Source organism: Protopterus annectens, chromosome 5.part0, assembly GCF_019279795.1.
Source record: "Protopterus annectens isolate FY-2018-M chromosome 5.part0, PAN1.0, whole genome shotgun sequence".
NCBI lineage: Eukaryota > Metazoa > Chordata > Ceratodontiformes > Protopteridae > Protopterus > Protopterus annectens.
In genome coordinates this window covers 420,938,836-420,957,313 of record NC_056735.1, presented here as the reverse complement: position 1 = coordinate 420,957,313, position 18,478 = coordinate 420,938,836, and the positions used below count along the sequence as shown (strand labels likewise).

At 38.1% G+C, this 18,478-nt stretch overlaps 1 protein-coding gene across 1 annotated transcript in view; it reads right to left on the bottom strand.

Annotated features, from left to right (window-relative positions):
* Positions 1-18,478, bottom strand: part of MAOB (monoamine oxidase B) — a gene marked incomplete at its 5' end in the record, with an annotated part of 474,299 nt that overhangs the window by 155,830 nt on the left and 299,991 nt on the right. The window contains one exon of the mRNA XM_044072378.1: positions 12,670-12,829. Within this exon, the coding sequence (XP_043928313.1) occupies positions 12,670-12,829 (160 nt within the window). The remainder of the gene's footprint in view (positions 1-12,669; positions 12,830-18,478) is intronic.

Here is an 18,478-nt window from a genome sequence, read left to right as displayed (position 1 = left end):
AGCACAATGAGGCATTAATTCTGAGTTCTGGGTTTGTCTTATCTTTGCACAAATGTCTCTTTTATGCATTCTTCTCCTGCAGCATGTGTGAGAGTTTGTATAGTAAAATATATGCCTATTAATAGGTTCATAGGTGAGTACTAGGTTAGTTGCCCTTAGGAGTCATTTTAAGCCTAGCCAATTTCCATTTTTCTGCTCAGATTAACCTTTCCTGTTGGTTAGATACTGGTTTTACCCATCCCATGGTCGATAATTATATATTACCCCTAATCAGAATAAGTGGGATTTTACCATAGATAATTTTTAGGGAACTCATGCATAGGATAAAGCATTTAGGAGATGCCTCTGTCCATTAGTAGTACAAGAAGCAGTACCAGGGAAAGGTTACTGTTTCTTATCCATAGATCCAAGTTGCACTTGAATATGGACAATATGAAATTTGTTTTATGTGAAAGGGGTGTCTGTTCCAGAGCAGTAGTATCCTCTGAGAGATGTACCTATCCCTCCAAACCATTCTGTTACTGTTGCAGAACAGGTCTGTATCCCTAGACCAAGTATTTTGGATGCCATTTGAATTGCTGATGTGCAGTAAACCCATCAGTATTGGGTCAGTGGATGCCTTGTTTGCCCAGACAAAGTTCAACTCTTAGCAGTCTGTAGGATATTGAGTATTGTGAGGGGGCTATGAATCAGTCCACATAGAACATATTGTTTAGGCCTTATATCCTTTTAGTAATGTGTTTCTATGGGCACTCCAGTTTTTGCATTAGTCTGGGTAGATAAATGCCAAAGAGGGCATTGCACAAAATGACTGGCTTAATGAGGGTTGAGTAAAGGGGGACAATGACATCACTAAATCTAAAAACAATCCATTTGTTTATAAGCTGTCTATTATAGAAGGTCTTTTATAGAACATATTCTCATACAACAATGGACACATGTTGGTCAAAAGTTAGGTCACTGTCCACATAAGTTCTGAAATCCCAAACAAATGGGTCAAATCTTACAGGCATATTGCAAATGTGATAGTTTTGTGGGATAGATCACTTCCCAAAGGATACAATAATGTATTTTTTTGGTATTTAATTTCAGTCCATGATTTTGGCACCAGTTACTTATTTCAGACAAATCTTCCAGCAGGATGGCTATGTCATTTGGGGATTCAATGACTGCTCCTAGTTTGAAATCATCTGCAAAGTTTGGATGTCAGGCTGGTCAGACTTATGGGTTTGTAATTGCCTGGGCCTCTTGAAAGTCCTCCCTTATGCAGTAGAATGACTGTAACTGCTCTCCATCCACTTGGTTCAAAACCTATATGGAGGCTGAGATTGAACAGTGCTGTTAGGGGTGCGGCAAAATTGTGCTTCATTGTGTTTAAGATGAATCCAGGGACACTGTCAGGACCTATCAATGCAGTATTTTTAACTTTTGATAGCACTTTTAGGACATGGTCTTGTGTTACAGCTGGAGGTAAGCCAGTTTCAGGTATATCTCCAGGAACAAATGGTGAGGAGAGATACATTTATCGGCTAGTAGGTTTGCTATGTCTTCTGCCTCAGTGAAGGTAAAATTGTTAGCAATCAGCTCAGCACACTGCTGTATTCTGCTTTTGAGATTACAAACATAACTAAAAAAGGCCTTGTTATTGTCTTTCACTTAGGTAACTATTTTAGTCTCAAACCTGGCTTTGGTGGATTTTATTAAGCTCTGAGTTGTTTGTTTAGTTCACTGACAAGGGCTCTGTCATTCTGGGAATTACTCTTTTCACTTTTCGTCAAAATTATTTTCTTCTTATTGTGAAGATTTCTGATATTATGGTTGCACCATGTAGGCTTGTTTCTAAGGTTTGCCCTGTGCATGTTCATATGGTTTCCAGCTACATCTGTGCAGATTTTTACATGCTGGTATAGTGTGGTGGTGTATGTTTCTATGTATTCAGTGGAGTTAACTGGGGTTTGGTGGGGATTTGAAGCTTGCCAATGTATCATTTAGGAGTAGTTAGCTTGTGTTAAAGACATTTGTAAACGTACCTTGGTTGGATAGGATCTCTGGTTTCAATTTTATTTCAAAGGAGACTGCTTTATGGTCACACCTAACAAGTGATGAAGATACATAGATGTTGCAAGATACTACAAGATGGTAATCACCCTAATAGGTACTCTAAATGTTCCAGGGCATTTGTATTGGCAAAGTCCAGGAATCTCTGTATTTGTACACTAGTGGTATTACAGATCCCCCAGTCTGTAGACAGATACTTTAGATCACCTAGGAAAATGGTATTGAGTTTAATACTGAGTGATTCTAGTTCATGTAAACAGGTGTAGTGGCTTTCTAGTGTCATACAAGGAGTTCTATAGCTAGCTAATACATGGCACAGGACCTTTCTGATGGTTATTTGGACAAGAAGAAGCTCTAGTGCATAATGTTGCTTTCCCAGCCTTGACGTGAGTCTCTTCTGGAAAAATATTGAGACAACTCCACCTCTTTTCCTCTACTATACAGTAGCTGGTCTAAATGTGTGGAAGGTGTTATAGCCCTATCCAGCCAGTCACTACACAGATGCCAATGTCCTTCAAGGTATGAAGGGCTTGCAGAGAGTGGAGTTTCTTGTTTAGACTCCTAGCATGGACCAGTAACACCTTCATGTTTTCCTTTGCTTGTTTTGTTATATTGGTAGGTTTATTGGGTTGGCATTGCCTAAAAAAGGCACTACGGGGTGGACAATGATTTTGTCAATTACAGAAAGCCTTAAGGGGACAGAAGCAGGCATTCCCTGGTGAAGTAATGCGGTTTGCCAATCTTATCCTTCCAGGACAACAAATATTGGACCCCTTTGAATGACACCAAAAACTAAACAAATTATTGAAGTCAATTATTTTTTGCTTGCGTCATACTGGCACTTGGTGTTCAAGGACTTGTGTGCATGCATGATCTGATGGATTCTGGCACCAGACAACCAACTAACTGTCACTGTTCCCTTGCTTAGCCTGGTAAGAGGCTATTTGTATGTCTTACAATGGAGACACCTATAACAAGAATGTCTGATTAGGTTGATGCCTGCCTTACTGGCTCAGCTTCTGTGACTTTGGACTCCTTGTGGTATGTGGGGAGATAGGCTAACTTGCTGAGTGTGTTTTGTACCTGTGTTGTGTTTTGGAGGACATTGAAGTTTAGGAAAGTTAATTTTTAGAACCTCATCAAATGATGGATTATATGTACTGAGACGGCCTTGGAGATGTGTGATGTGTGGTTTACTGCTGACAATTTTGGTGTCTGAGTTTAATGTGTGTGAGATTTTTGCCTCCGAGGATATTATATATGTATATCTCTAACACACTATGTTATGCTGATTGACTAATAGATGATCATCAGACAGCACAAGACAATTTACTTTCTCAAGATACCCATCTCAATCAGCCTGGCTAGAGAAGTTGTGAGGAAATGCTGGTCCATGATACTGACAAGAATGACACTGGGGGCAAGAGTAACTGTAACTGCTTAGAGTTTGGTTTGTTTAGGATAATGACTGGGTGAACTTGCTGCTGAGTATTAAATGTTAAATACAAAACAATTAGCCTAGAAACCTTCTTTTGCCACCAGCTAGAACTAGTAAACAACTTATAGTAAAAAATGTCACTGATTTAAAACTAAAATCTGTGCAAGCAGTATAGGTACATTCAATATTAAGCAATTTTATCAAAGGTCTTTTAGGTTGGTGAGTAGTTTCACTCCACCCGGCATAGGAGGGGCTATGCAAAAACATATTGAACAACATAATGTTAATTAGCTTTGCAATAATGTAAAATGCAGTGCTGCAATCCACGGCGACTGACAAAATGATATAATAATGTGAACCTCATTGCAATACCATAGAAGCAGTGGCAATGATAAAGACACAAATTAAAAAGTGAACACTAAAGGCAGTGATTCTGTGCAGCTTGACTATTGGTTGTAGCCAAAGCACTACCTGACAGATACTGACCTCTTGAAACTGACTATCCACAAAGGTTGCCATGGTAGCAAACTGTTCAGCAATAGTTAGATCATTAGATCAGTCCTCTTCCTCTGAGCCACAGTATTTGGTGTCTCTGAATGTATCAACTTGGGAATATTCAGCTCAGCCTATAGCAATTTATTTAAAGTTGCATATCCTTCCCTTCTTGCAACAAAGGTATACATCATTTTAAAATAACTACTTCCTTATGGGCCACTCTGCATACACTTAAAGACTAACGCTACACTGCCAAAAAAGTAAATGACATAGTACATGATACAGTGAAGGACAGAAGAGGAGTGTTGGCATACCTTAAGGTGTAATAATAGTAAACATAGTGGAACTATGAAATATAACAGTCCTTTGTACACACAATCAGCATCAGTAAGACACTCCCTTTTTCTCTTATTTCTCTCATATCTCCTCAGCTCCTAAGGAGGTTGCCTATAACAGTTGCCAGTACCAGAGAGAGACAGTAGCCTAACTGATGTTTCAACATATATAAGAATGATAGCACTCAGCTAAAGGAAATGCTGTATATGTGTATAACACAAATATAAAATGGCATTGCTTAACTAAGTAAAAATGTTCACTTTCTTCGACTGTCACGGTTAGAGCATCACTAAGTGGTCAGTAAATATAAATTCACTGATATTTATCTAACTTTATTATACCAAATCAGTCAAGTAGAAGGAAATGCCAGTAATAAATATTTTGGAGGTGACAGCATACCTGACCATGACTCAGTACTTACAGTATTTATTGTTACACTACAATATTGCAGATTGCTTATGGCATTTAATTGAATAAATTAAACAGTTATTCGATAATATTATAGTAAATAAAGTAAGAGCAAAGAAAGTAACACAACTTCATGCTTCTTAAGACAGAAGTGGCAAACTTCACGACACCCAAGCAGATGGAAAGTAGAAGTACTACTGCTGAATCTTACATCAATGCACTGTATGAACACATACACAAGTGCATGGATGGTGCCATCCAAAACCAAGATGCTCTCCTCCGAAAAAAGGAAGCCAATCTGGTGGTCCCCTGCCATAAACAAACTCTAAACAAGAGGAAAAAACTGTTGTAAAAAAAAAAGAGTAAAATCCCATGATTGGAAGAACTCCCTTGTCAGCCTCAGTAAGAAGCTGAGATCCCTCATAAAATCCTCCAAAGCTAATTACGAAAACAAAATCACCACAGATTCTAAAGACAACCACAAGGCATTCTATAGTTATGTCAAGAATTTCAGTGGCAACACTCAGATCTGCTCTGAGTTACAGCAATGGCACTAAATATACAGAACCAACTGATACTGCCAACATCCTGGCAGACAGGTTCAGTGCTAATTTCACCCCACACCCCACCCCTAAAGGGCCCATCTCAATACCAGAAGAATGCCAAGTCCCAATAATCACAGCCACACAGGTAAAAAACACAGTCTCCAAAGCCAAGAATACAGCATCCATGGGACCAGACAACATCCCCGGCTGTGTTCTGCATGAACTACAAAAGGAACTGAACATAGGTGGTAGTCCACTTAATACCAAAAGTGTGATAAGAGACCTAGGGACACAGGTGGATAGTAGTCTCTCCTCTGATAACCACATAGCCACAGCAGTTAAAAAATCCTTCTACATGGCACAACTCATCACAAAAAATTTCTCATCCAGAAAAAAGGAGGTCATTATTCCTCTCTACTCATCCCTCATCAGACCTATTATAGAGTACAACACCCAGTTTGGTATGTACCTCACAAGACATCTACAACAACTGGAAAGGCCACAGAAATACCTCACAAAGAGGACTACTGGCCTCAAACAGATGCCCTACGCAGACCACCTCAAAAAACTCCAGCTCTACTCCGTCGCATATCGCCTACTCAGAGGCGATCTCTGCCTAACAAACAAAGCCATATCAAACCCAGAGCTGTTGGACATGCTACACTTACAGAAATCCCAATCCCTCCAAGTCACATGCTCCAGGGACATAAACCTTGTCACCACAATAAACAAAACATGCTGGAGATAGGTTCCTGTCCCAGACACTCCACATACTCTGGAACAGACTGCCCACTAATGTCAAGCAGAGCACCTCATTAGCCCTCTTTAAGAAAAATCTTGATGACTGGATGGGAAATAGGAAATTCACCCCGGTGATCATTTCTGTGGCTCTGCTCAACAGGGGCACAGGAAAATAATTTTTTGGGTGCGAAAGCCAGGGCATCTTTATGGCTAGGCTTATATAGGCCCTAGGGCAGATAGCCTAGTACCCACCTATGAACCTATGAGCCTATAAATGACAGTGTCATGTTACTTCTGTCATTTTAGTTCACTGAAATAAAGACATTTTGTGCTTAACACTTCTGAGCCCTTTTGTTGTCTCAGTCACTCTCTCTCTCTTTTTAACTTTCCCTTTTATTTTCTGTTTTCTGCAAGTCCACCAGTGGCCCAGGCAAATTGACTGTAAGCCTCTCACGTGAAGGAATAGATCACCACTTCTCCCTGCCTACCCAGGGAATTACTTCATATGGTGAGGGACGTGGCTCCACCCTTATGAGTCCCCCCACCCTGAAGTATGGCAGCCTAGTAAGCCAGGACATTAGGCTTCGGGAGCTGGTAGAGGCTATGTCCGAGAAGGACGTGAAAAGGTATTAGCAACCATACCACTATCTCTTCCAGCAAGTACAAGACTCTCTTTAATGGTCAGCTCCTGCCATGAAGCTACTGCAGGGCTTAACACAGTACCATCAGAGTCCCCTCACCTATATCCATCATAGCAGGAGGATGCTTGAAGCCCACTGGACCAAGTGAGTACTACCTCTTAGACCTCCTCTTCTATCTGTTTTGTGTCTGTTTGACATCTGTATGTCTTACCCCCCACCCCCAGACAGCTCACCATAGGGACTGCTTTTCTTCTGTTGCTTAAGTACCATCTTTAAAAATCCCATGATTTTCCCTAACCGTCTCTCAAAGACACTCTTTCCTTCTTCCTTGCCCAACTTCTATTAAAAAAGTTGGAAATATGGAGGTGTATACTCACAAAAAATACAGTTCCCATCCTCTTTTACCACCTTCTGTTAATAAATTCCTTTTCTTGTTGCCCTGTCTGCTTTCTCCCTATTTCCAGCTGTCCTATCTTTCCCCTTTTCAACCTTTAATAGTCATAATTGGGTATCTATATAAGGACAACCACAGAGTGAATAAAAAACTTTAAAACATTTTGGGTAAGCTGTGGGCTATCAGTGCTGATCCCAGCTCAGTGCAGGATCTTATGAAAAATCTACAGAGGTACACACAGGCATACACCTGCAACCTATACATGAAAATACATTTTTCACACATAATTACATTCATTTTTTGTCAGTTTACACCATTTCAGATGTGAAAAAAGTGTACTGGGCATTCCCTTGTAAGACTGTGAAGTTTGAAAATCAGTGCCACTTTTTGATGCTATGCTCATTTGCATGTAAGCAAAGCTGTTCGATTCACAGATTCTCTTGTCACTTGTGTGATGCATGGGACAATGAATATTCCCCTAAATCTGCTGTAACATCTATCATCCTAACATATTTGGAAAGACATTCAAGTAGTTGCATGTGTTATCACTAAAGTACTTTCCCACTGGGTACAATTTCGGCTTTGAACAAGTTTAAGAGAAGATCACTAGTGAAGAGGACACCCTCATTCTTACTGAAGTAAATGTAATGGTGGAATAAAACAGCACCCCACCATTGGAGGAAGTGAGTAGTACATCATCATCTGCACATTGCAGGAGTTACAATTGGTCTAATCACACATTATTTACAAAGACAGAATACTGTAATACAAAACCACTGAACCTTGCAAGATGTGTTTTATGCTGGAATATGAGTGAAAGAGCCTGGTGTCCCATTGGTGCACTGTGATCTTACATCCAGGGAGTTACAAATGAAAATGTGGCATTGCCTTCCAGATGGAAGCTACCTACTTTTAAATAAGTAGTAATGATCATGTTGAAGACATTTGTCAGATCTGAAAAAGTTCTGTGGCAAATCAATGACCTTGTTAATCAGGGTAGTAAGAAATTTAGCATTCCATGATCATTGTAATTATAGATAAGGACATTTTACTTGATCGGCACGTATCTGTTTCTGTTAGAAAATCACTTCAGTTTTGACAACTCATACTCCAGGGCATCTCCTCATAGACTAAAGTGCAATATTTCCATTTTATTTGTTCCTTATTGAAACCATCATTGAAAATAATGCCCCCATCAGCATATACCTCAAAAAGCACCTTAAACAACTCAACAGACCCCACAATTATGTCAATAAAAAGATGTTAGGCCTGGGCATCCATAGCTATTCCAAAATATCAAAATCTCTTTCTCGCTAATCAGTATCATAAAGACTCCAGCAGAGTGATCTCTAGTTAGCCTTCCATATCAGGAATGAACCCCCCCCCCCAACATACACACACACACACACACACACACACACACACACACACACACACACACACACACACACACACACACACACGCATGCACGTGCGTGCATTCTGACCTGCACCTTAGCAGAATCAGTGCTAAAGCAAATACTCGCTCTAGAGATAATATCAGCTGGAATGACAGGTACCTAATCCTGTTTTAGGAAGATATTTTCCTTATATATAAATCAAAGTAAACCAATGGTAATCTTTGAAATCTGCCTTGATGTGTGGATAGGTGATCAGAAATTCTCACATGGGATTATATGGGGGCAATATAATTAAAATGGGAAACATTTGAGTCTCCCACCATTGGGTGATGTATGAATCTATTTTGGGTATCAGAGGCAATTATGTGTGAATTATGGATTGTGTACTTTCAATACACTCAATATCTTCTCCAGCATAATTAGTGTTGACCTAAGCCACTCACTATTGAAGTAATTGATGCTTAGCGCCACTATTTTTATAGGGATATTTCCCTCTATAGGATAATGACTTACAAATCATCATTCTTTTGTGCATAAACCTATACTCTGTAATGTTCAATTTTAGAAGTATTATAGTTTTATAATTTCTTAGTTTAATTATTATCTCTGCTGTAAGACTATTTATGTTATTGTAACTGTTTTGGAGCTTTTCCCCATCTTGTCTCTGCTGAAAAGGAGCTACTTCCCCAGTCATACTAACTCGGTTATCAAAAGTCAAATAAATAAATAAGTCTCACTGGAGTTACACTACTTCTCATGGCATACTCAGTAATGTTTCATGCAGGCCACTGTCTTGTTGTCCATGTCTCTCACCAGATGGAAGGTTCCTTAGGGGTGGACACTTCTGGCTCTTGAGGTTGTTCAGTCCAGTTTCCTTGGCCCTTGTGGTCCCACTGTGTGACCCATACACTGTTCACATGCTGCAGACATGAGAGGAATTGTTAGGCAGCAAGTACCCCTGACCCTCTGTGGCACATATACTGCTGCACTGTCCGTTTATCTGGCCTGTATACTGTACTTTCTTTGCCACAGCATAGTTAACAGTATTTTAGTTCCCCAGGGACTGCAGTATAAGCACTGTAGCATACATTTCTGATAAATTATTTTGCTTTTGTGTTCATCTTTATTATTGTCCTCTTTTTATTTTTTCATAGAACATAATTGTTTTGTTTCTTTTAATTTACATTTGCATTTTATGCACTGCCTACTGACATCCACTCATGTTGCCATCACCTGCTGGGGCCCTAGCTGTCTCCGATCCTGCCTGTTTGCAGGGTGAAATATGTCAACTAGCAGGGAGCAGACAGAAGGGTTCTCTTGTGTTCTCTGGTGTCTGCTTCAGGGGGAGGATGTAGGCTCACCATCAGGGTGTCCACCAGTGGGTCCCATTACACCACCAAGTTAGAAGCAGAAAACCTAGAGATCATCTTGGTGGATAAGCAGCTGGACACCCAGACTGGCAGCCTGTAGCATGTTCTAATGTAAATGGCAGAGTACATAGCTGCCTGGTTCCTGTCTTGTACAGCAACAGTAGTTGGAGCCGTCAATAGGGCTGTCATGGAGGTGACTGGCTCAGGTTGTTTGTGGCAGTGTGCAGGCTGGCAGTCAGCCAGCATCCCCATCCATCATGGTGTTCTCTGTAATTGTTAATCACTTCCCCTTCTTTGTTACTGCTCCATTCCTCCCCGTCAACAATTTTCTTCCAGCATTCTGCCTGCGTCTCGCCTTTCTGTTTTCCACCACATTTGTGTCAGCACCTCCTTTGTTGGTCTTTGTCTGTCTTTTGTGTTTGTTTGTCTCTGTTGCCATCTCTACACCTTCTTTTCTGTTCATACTTTCCGCATGCTACCCTCCCCCTTTGCCATTCTTGAAACTATAACAAAATAGGCATCTGTGTGTTCCTCTGCCTGTTTGTCTTCATTTCTGACTGTCCTATACACCCACTTTCTCCTCGTGTACTAAAACAATTGTAGGGGTTTTGCTGTGTAGCCCTTAGAAGGGTTCTCAGCTGTGCTTTTAGGGTTGTACTGTTGTGCTTCTAGACATGCATTTGTGAAGAATGCTACATGCATAACACTGGTTTTATTAGGTCACATGATTGCCATTGTATAATGCTGGTCATTAGTGACCTGTTGAGCTTCTGCCAATGAATGTATTAGCCCAAAAAAACTTCTCCACTGCCTGTTTTTGCTGTAATCCTCCTTCATATAAAATAAAAAAGCACAGAAAATGACTGTTCAAAACCTTTTGTTTAAAATAAGCACTTTTGTTATTATTCAGTAAAAGACTTCTTCAAACCAAACAATGTGCTAAATCTCTCATTTAAATATCCCAAAATGCAAGTCACATGTAGAAACCTAACCTATTAAAAGTTCTATTAGTGTGACATTGCTACTTAGATGCTATCTGTTTTACAACATGTTTAATATTTACAATGTCTGAGCCCTGGGTTATAATTTGCCTTCAACTGCAATTGTCAAACTATTTCCTTCACTACTGAAAAGTGTCAGGATCTCCCTCATGGATGTTTTTATCACACAATCCATAACAAAAACAAAATCTTTTTTTTAAGTCAACACAACCAACAGCATATCTGAACAATGCATTTTTATGGCACTCTTTGCCAAAGCTTCCTTCTTGTTTTAACTACATAAAATGCTTGTATATCTCACATAGAGCAGGTATAAATTGAATTACAGACCGTATAGATCTGGTGTAATGTAGAACACCTGCATATTGACTGTTGACCATAAATCTGTAATATTTGCAGTGTCTACATGCATAGGTGCCTTTAGGAAAGTTGCAGTGTATAAATGCATTACTTTATTTCTGCTTTCTCAAAAGTTAAGTCTGTATTTCTTTTATACAGAATCTTAAAAGTTTGTATTTCTTTTATATACAAACTTGCAAAAGCATGTAATTACAAGAAGTTGTAGAAGAAGCTAGTGAGGGTCCCATGTTTCTGTAAAAAAAAGAAATATAAACTTAAATCAAGCTGATTATGGGGCATTTTAAGTGAAGTTCAAATGAAGCTTTGGAATTGCAGAAAAGGTATCCGGACTTCTTAGATAAGGAGGAGACTAACTGAAAGGTTGCTTTCTTCTGCATTACAGGTTCTTGATGATGATGATGTCGAGAATGCATCAGTAGGGTTTTAGTCATCAAATTAACATTCCTCTGTAGGATCATTTTGGCATTATAGAATCCATGCAGGCACTTTTAAGTGGCTCTCCTGCTGAGAGATAATTAGATACCCCTAGTTCCAGCTCCAACAGATGGGATATGAGGAGTTACCTGTAGTACCAGCTTTAACAGACAGTTCTCCTGCTGAGGTATGAGTAGGCACCCTGTATCAGCTCTGAGAGATTGCTTTGTTTAAGAAAGGCCCAGAGGTTACAGTTCCACTGAAGAGAAGTCTCCTTACTGAAGGTAGCACATGTTCATGAGTGGAGATCTTGTGGTTTCCCCAACAAAGAAAATGCACTGCAGGTGATACTCCATAGGCAGAATCTGTCTTGTGCAGACCCAGTTGTTAGTAATTTTTTATGGGATGTCACAGAACTTAGGAAATATCTATCTGACACAGCAATGGCAATCATAACAATATCTGCAGTTCTCAAAGACTGCCAGCATTCTAAGACATACCTTTATAATATTTCCTCATATTGTTAGACAGAATTGTACTGGACATTACTTCTAAATTGAATATGACAAGACGGAGATTTTTCTAGCAAATATTTTTCACATAAAGTAAGATACTGTTTTATCTCATATCTAAAGTGAACATAATACTGCAAACTTTTGAATCATCAGGTGTAAAAATAAAAATCCCTGGTTTAGTAAATGAGCAAGACTCAAATCCCTTTTCAGCTTTAAACTGTGTTACAAGTACATTGACATATATGATGAACATAACTCTAGGTTATAAAACTTGTATTTATGAAAACAAAGAATCCCTTTACTGAATGTCATAATCACATATTTATTAGTTTATTTTTAGCAGATAAACTTACTACTCATAAACGTTTCATTTCATGGCAACCATGACAGTTTTTTTTTTCTTTATGATTACTGACTTGCTCAGGGGTCACACAATGTGCAAGTAAAGATTGTGGATATCAAACAGCAGACTTCAAGATGACACTTCGAGCTCATAACCTTGGCCTCTGTACAGTAATACCACCACAAAAAGGTAATACAAAATGATACAAACCCATTTTCCTCCAGAAGGCTTCCTTGTAGTACACCATGCACTTGATGACAGATCCCAGTGGGATACGATGTATAAGTTGGTTCCTTATTGGTGGTAGTGGTGGGTTATAGTGGATTTTGATTCCAAGACTGGGAGGAATGGCACTAATGACATATTTAGCCTGCATGATATAAACAATAAACAAAACTAGATGTCATGCCTGATCTTGTTAGAAAAAGGCTTATAATGCTTTAAGTGTGTTTGTCCAGATATGTAAGTTTAGTAATATAAAGGGACACTTTGGTGGTCCTTATATGAAGATTTTTAAATCACAAAAGAAATCAGCTCAGTATATAAAGTAACATTTTCTTCTGCTTGTTATGGGGATAATGTTTATGAAATAAGTAATTACTTACCTATACACCAGAACCTATGAAACAACCACAATGACCTACTAGTTTTTAGTACTGCTGATATGTGTAGGGTTCATTTTCAATTGACAAATCTTGCTGTTACATTGCCAAATCAACAAGGGATATAATTTTCATAATTAACTGCTGCACAGTAATGGGGCAATGGACAATTACCCACATTTCCTGCCTTTGTGAAATATCATATTTAATCCACTAAACGACAGCAAACTGACGAAATAAAAAAGCGAAAGGCCACCAACCGGATCAAAATATTTAATAAGCCGTAAACACACGAACTTCAAATTGAAATAAATACTTAACGTAAACACGAAACAAATAAATATTGTAAGCGCTTTCATTTAAAAGTTTTAAACTTCCTCAGACAATATATTCAATGACATCACTTCCTTATATAACCTTCTTCCAATTCAAAAAAGGCTCCAAAATACTAAATAAAAATCGGGCATGCTCAGTTGTAAGCAAATGGGTGTTTGAAATATTTGAGCCACAAACCAAGAGGTATATTAAATATATGTAAATATGTATAATTAATTACCTCATGGACCTAACCATACTGAACTATTGAAAATTAATTAATCTAAATAAAAATGTAAAACTGAAGATATGGAATTAATTTAATTATTATATATAATATTTCCAATTTATAAATTGAATTGAAATTAATAGTTTCAAGTTACATTAATGTCTCCACTAAAATTCTAAATAAATAATTAACCTTTATTATTTATTAATCCACTTAAAAACTTATTAGAATACAATATGTATTAATATCCACAGTAATTAACACAAATTAAATATAACAATAAAAATATTCAGCAAAAGATACGCACCAAAATATGCCTTAGATAGAAGAAGAAGTGTCTCGATCACTTTCAATCATAAAATGTAAACCAAAGTCAATAATGAGTGATCGAGTACAACAGATCAAATAACCAGGAACAAACCAGCTATACGTAAGGCTTTAATCCACAGTATTTCAAATCACGAATACAATACACAGAATGCCGTGCAGTTGATAAGCGCTTTCACCCAAAATGAGCTTCATCGAATCAGTCACTCACTACTCCATGATTCCCTTACTATAGCCATTGTGGAAATCACTAATTAATTCAATCAAACAATTTAAAAACAATACATTAAATAGAACAGATATATCATCTTGTAATAATTCATATATTACCCAACAATGGATACACTACTCATATTAACATAAATATTAAAACATTACTTTCTATAACACCTGTGTAAAACAAACTCTATAAAATAGATGTACATATAAAGCTATAAAAATATATATATAAATTTTAGCATTGATAATATGGTCAAGTATATAAACACTTATATTACACAATCAAAAGAACATAATGCAGTATGGGCTCAAGTTTTATCTAAACTTAACATTGATATTCCTTCTTTTTTCAGAGCTAATTTTATAGAGGCTCTTTCATTCAAAACCTGAGCCCTCCCTATCGACTCTCCAATCTCATAATCCACTTACTTTCTCTATCTTCTGTGTGGTTCCTAATGTCACCACCTCTGATATTGGGTTTATTTGTTCCTAAGACCCTAAATAAAAAACAATGTGAATTACCAAGCTCAACCACACATGTTTAGCGTTACAAAGCATTGTGTGCGTTGCTTTCTCATGTGATATGTATGTTCGACGTATTCTATCTTTAAAATGGCTTATTTGTTTTGCCCATATAGAATGCATTGTGAGCATATCTGGCCAAACTGCCAGATATACAATATTGCATTAACTAACGCCGTGTAAGCCTCTACTGAGTCTTAAACTGCACATGAGAATCTGGGATGTGAAAATACTGTATCATTATCAATAGCATACACATTAGCCGCCCACATGCCTTGGTGTAGTTGAATCCTGTTCGCCCATCCTTCTTAGAATAGCAGCCTTCTAAGATTCAATTTATTCTATAGTAGGAAGCGTGGTTCCTCTATAGGAAACGTGGTTCCTCACGGTTCATACTACCACTTCGTCTAATCCCATCATCTGTACATAATATTGATAATGCTTGTTGATTATATTTCTAAGAACCATATGATCATTAGTATATGGTAAAGAAAACTTAACTAATTTTCATTTCCTTATAACAAATGGGTTCTCATCCCTCTGGTCTAGGTCCGTAATATGCTGCTCTCACCTTGCCTAAGTTCTCATGCATATTGTAGCTGATTATCAATCTCTTTTCCATCCGCCGCTCTGTAAGTCTCTCTCTTAGATCATTAATCCTGTTTCAAAACCTGCATTGGTGGCATTAAGCCCAGAAATGCATGCCTTGGTCCTCTGATAATATTACGAATATATAATTTGGATGCATGCTATACCTTGATACAATATAGTATTGTGGTGACAGGGTTTCCGAGGACTCCTCGGGTATTCAATAAACTACATTGCCTAGTTTTTCAGTTTTCAATGAATAAATCCAAAGAAATTCATTCTGTGGTGAGAGTAGAGCAGCTCATTGTGAATACCAAGAATTAGTTTAGATTATTAACATTTCAAGAAATCGCCAAGAAGCCCTTTAGTGAGCTTACATCCCTCTCCATAACATAAACACATCATCTACAAAGCGCCTGTAGAATACTACAGATTGTATGTATTCATCGTCTGGGCTAAGACTATTTCTCCCAATGAGTTAAAACATATTTGCATAGCTGTTTGCACATTATGGCGCACTCCATGGCAACACCAGCTTGTTGATATAACAAATCATTGAACATAAAATATTATTGCCCAAAACTATATCCAATAAGTGTGTCAATAAGTCTATCAGAACTACGCAGTATGTGCTATGCTCAGATAGATACTGTCATATATATAATGCCCATCATTGGGTAGCACAGTAAATAATGATTGAATATCAAATGTAACCAATATCAACTCGTTGCTTCACTCATTTTCATACAATCATATAATTCAAGCAGAAACTGCTTTGAATCTCTAAGTATTGTAGAATTATTGTTCAACACAGGACGAGATGTTTCTCAATATATACAGAAATGTGTTCAGTGACCCATCCCTGTCCAGATACTACTGGTCTCATGGTGGGGTCACTGACACTCTTATGTATCTTGGGAAAACCTTGTATCAAAGGAACTAAGGGGTTTGGAATTTTAAGATACTCAAACAATTCCTTGTCAATAATACCACCATTAAATATATCAAATAGACATTCCCTACTTCTGATAATCTTATTCACTACACCTTCATCAATTCTAAATAGAACTTGTCATTCAATACCTCAGCATGGCTGTTTGATAGCACATGGTATCCATAATTACAACTTGTCCCCCTTGTCAGCTGGTCTAATTACTACTGTTTCATTCATCTGTAAATTCCGTAGTAAGCTTTCTCTCCTTTCTACTAAGATTATCCTTGCTCTTGGAGGTGTAAGTTGCCACTAAAATATTTATGCAACTCATCGAAGTTAACTTCAGATAAGCCTCAAAGGCGGTGGTGTATCGGTGTGAAACTACTAACCTTTTAAACCCTAGTGATGTTTCCTTCCCAGTTTCAGTGTTTTCAGCATTATTCTGAAACAGCAATTTCAACATTAAGTTCCACAGAACATTCCTCGTATCCATTGTGTCAGCTAGGTTGCTATGTCCACTAGGGGATAAAATTGAGTCCTTTGTTCAACAAATTTATCTCATGTTGTGTTAGCTCATAGCTAGATATGTTACAAACCAGTGAGTTATCATTATGTGTACTATCATTCTTCGAGCGTATTCATTATACCTCATTGTCCTAACTTCTGTTCTCCACATTTTCTTTATGGTATGTTGTGGATGGAATTCCTCTGAGGCCTCTCCTTCGTCAATAAGCCTTCGCCAGATCAGTCCCTCTCCTTCATCCCTTTGTCCTTCCTCATGGGTAAAGGAAAGGAATCCTCTCCATTACCTGTATCTATCATGTTCATGCTTTATTTATTGACTTCTAACAACCATATCATTGGCCGCTTTGTCCTGGTTTGGCAACTTGTTCACAACCTGGACTTTGGGATATAAATTCATTTCTATAGACCGTATGTGCAAACCCCTGTGCTGTTGTATCATTACTTGGCTATTTACTATATCATTATCAGCATGTATGATACTGATCACATCCTCAGTATCTACAGATCCACCTGTTAACCTATTTGATACTCTATTTGATACTCTATTCTCAACGGAGTATTGGTATCACCACCTATTCCTATTCCTTGTGTTCTATCATGAGTAACAACATTTTCTGTTGAATCTGAAACAGATTCCATACCTGGTTTGTAATGGCATTTTGTGTTAGTAACAGGGACAGATTGACTGTTATTAGCTTCACTACCAGTAACGCGTTATTCCTATCAACAACTTCAACACTCATCCCTATCGCCATATCTTTGGCCATACAAAGACGCGATTGACCTAAAAATCCTTATGGTCACGCCTAATCTTATTTTGTTTCTGCTGGAGAAGTTTATTCAAGTTCGCCAAACGCCATGCAGTAAACTCTCAAATAGAGGCATAATCAACGACAGAAAACATAGAAAAATGTCCGATCTTTGTATCTTAATATTTGTTATTAAATGTTCCTCCTCAGGCAAAAATAGTCAATCAGTAGTTGCATATACTGCCTACAGCCTCCAAATTAATTTGTTGCCACCGTCATCAGCTCGATGCTGTTCTGGCATATTAAAGAACGAAGACCTCTTGGCACTATCCGTGCTCCAAACAGTATTGAAAATGCATCCGTTCGCCTGCAAACGCTTCAAACATCCAAAGTCCTTCTCCAACTTGTCCAACATGTGTTGCAGTCTCCAAATCCAATGGTCGGCATTGTCGTCATTACTATGCGGCATGTTACTCAGCTGCCAAGATGCAGCCCTCGAACACTGTAACTGCTGTTCAAATCTTTTCACCAATAGAGCTGATGAGCCCAGGTCTACACCCCGGGGCTCATAATCAAGCTCTATATCAATTCCATTCAATTCTCTCTGCATCTTGTATGTATACGTGCTATGTATACTATAAATACGATAAATACATTGTTTTCGTTGACTGATCTGCTTCTATTAAGGCAGTAAATATATAAAATGTTGTACTCGATCACTCATTATTGACTTTGGTTTACATTTTATATATTTTCGAGTGATTCGGAGCACTTCTTCTATCTAAGGCATATTTTGGTACGTATCTTTTGCTGATTATTTGATTCGTGCCTTAATAGAAGCAGATCAGTCAACGAAAACAACGTATTTATCGTATTTATAGTATACATAGCACGTATACATACGAGATGCAGAGAGAATTGAATGGAATTGATATAGAGCTTGATTATGAGCCCCGGGGTGTAGACCTGGGCTCATCAGCTCTATTGGTGAAAAGATTTGAACAGCAGT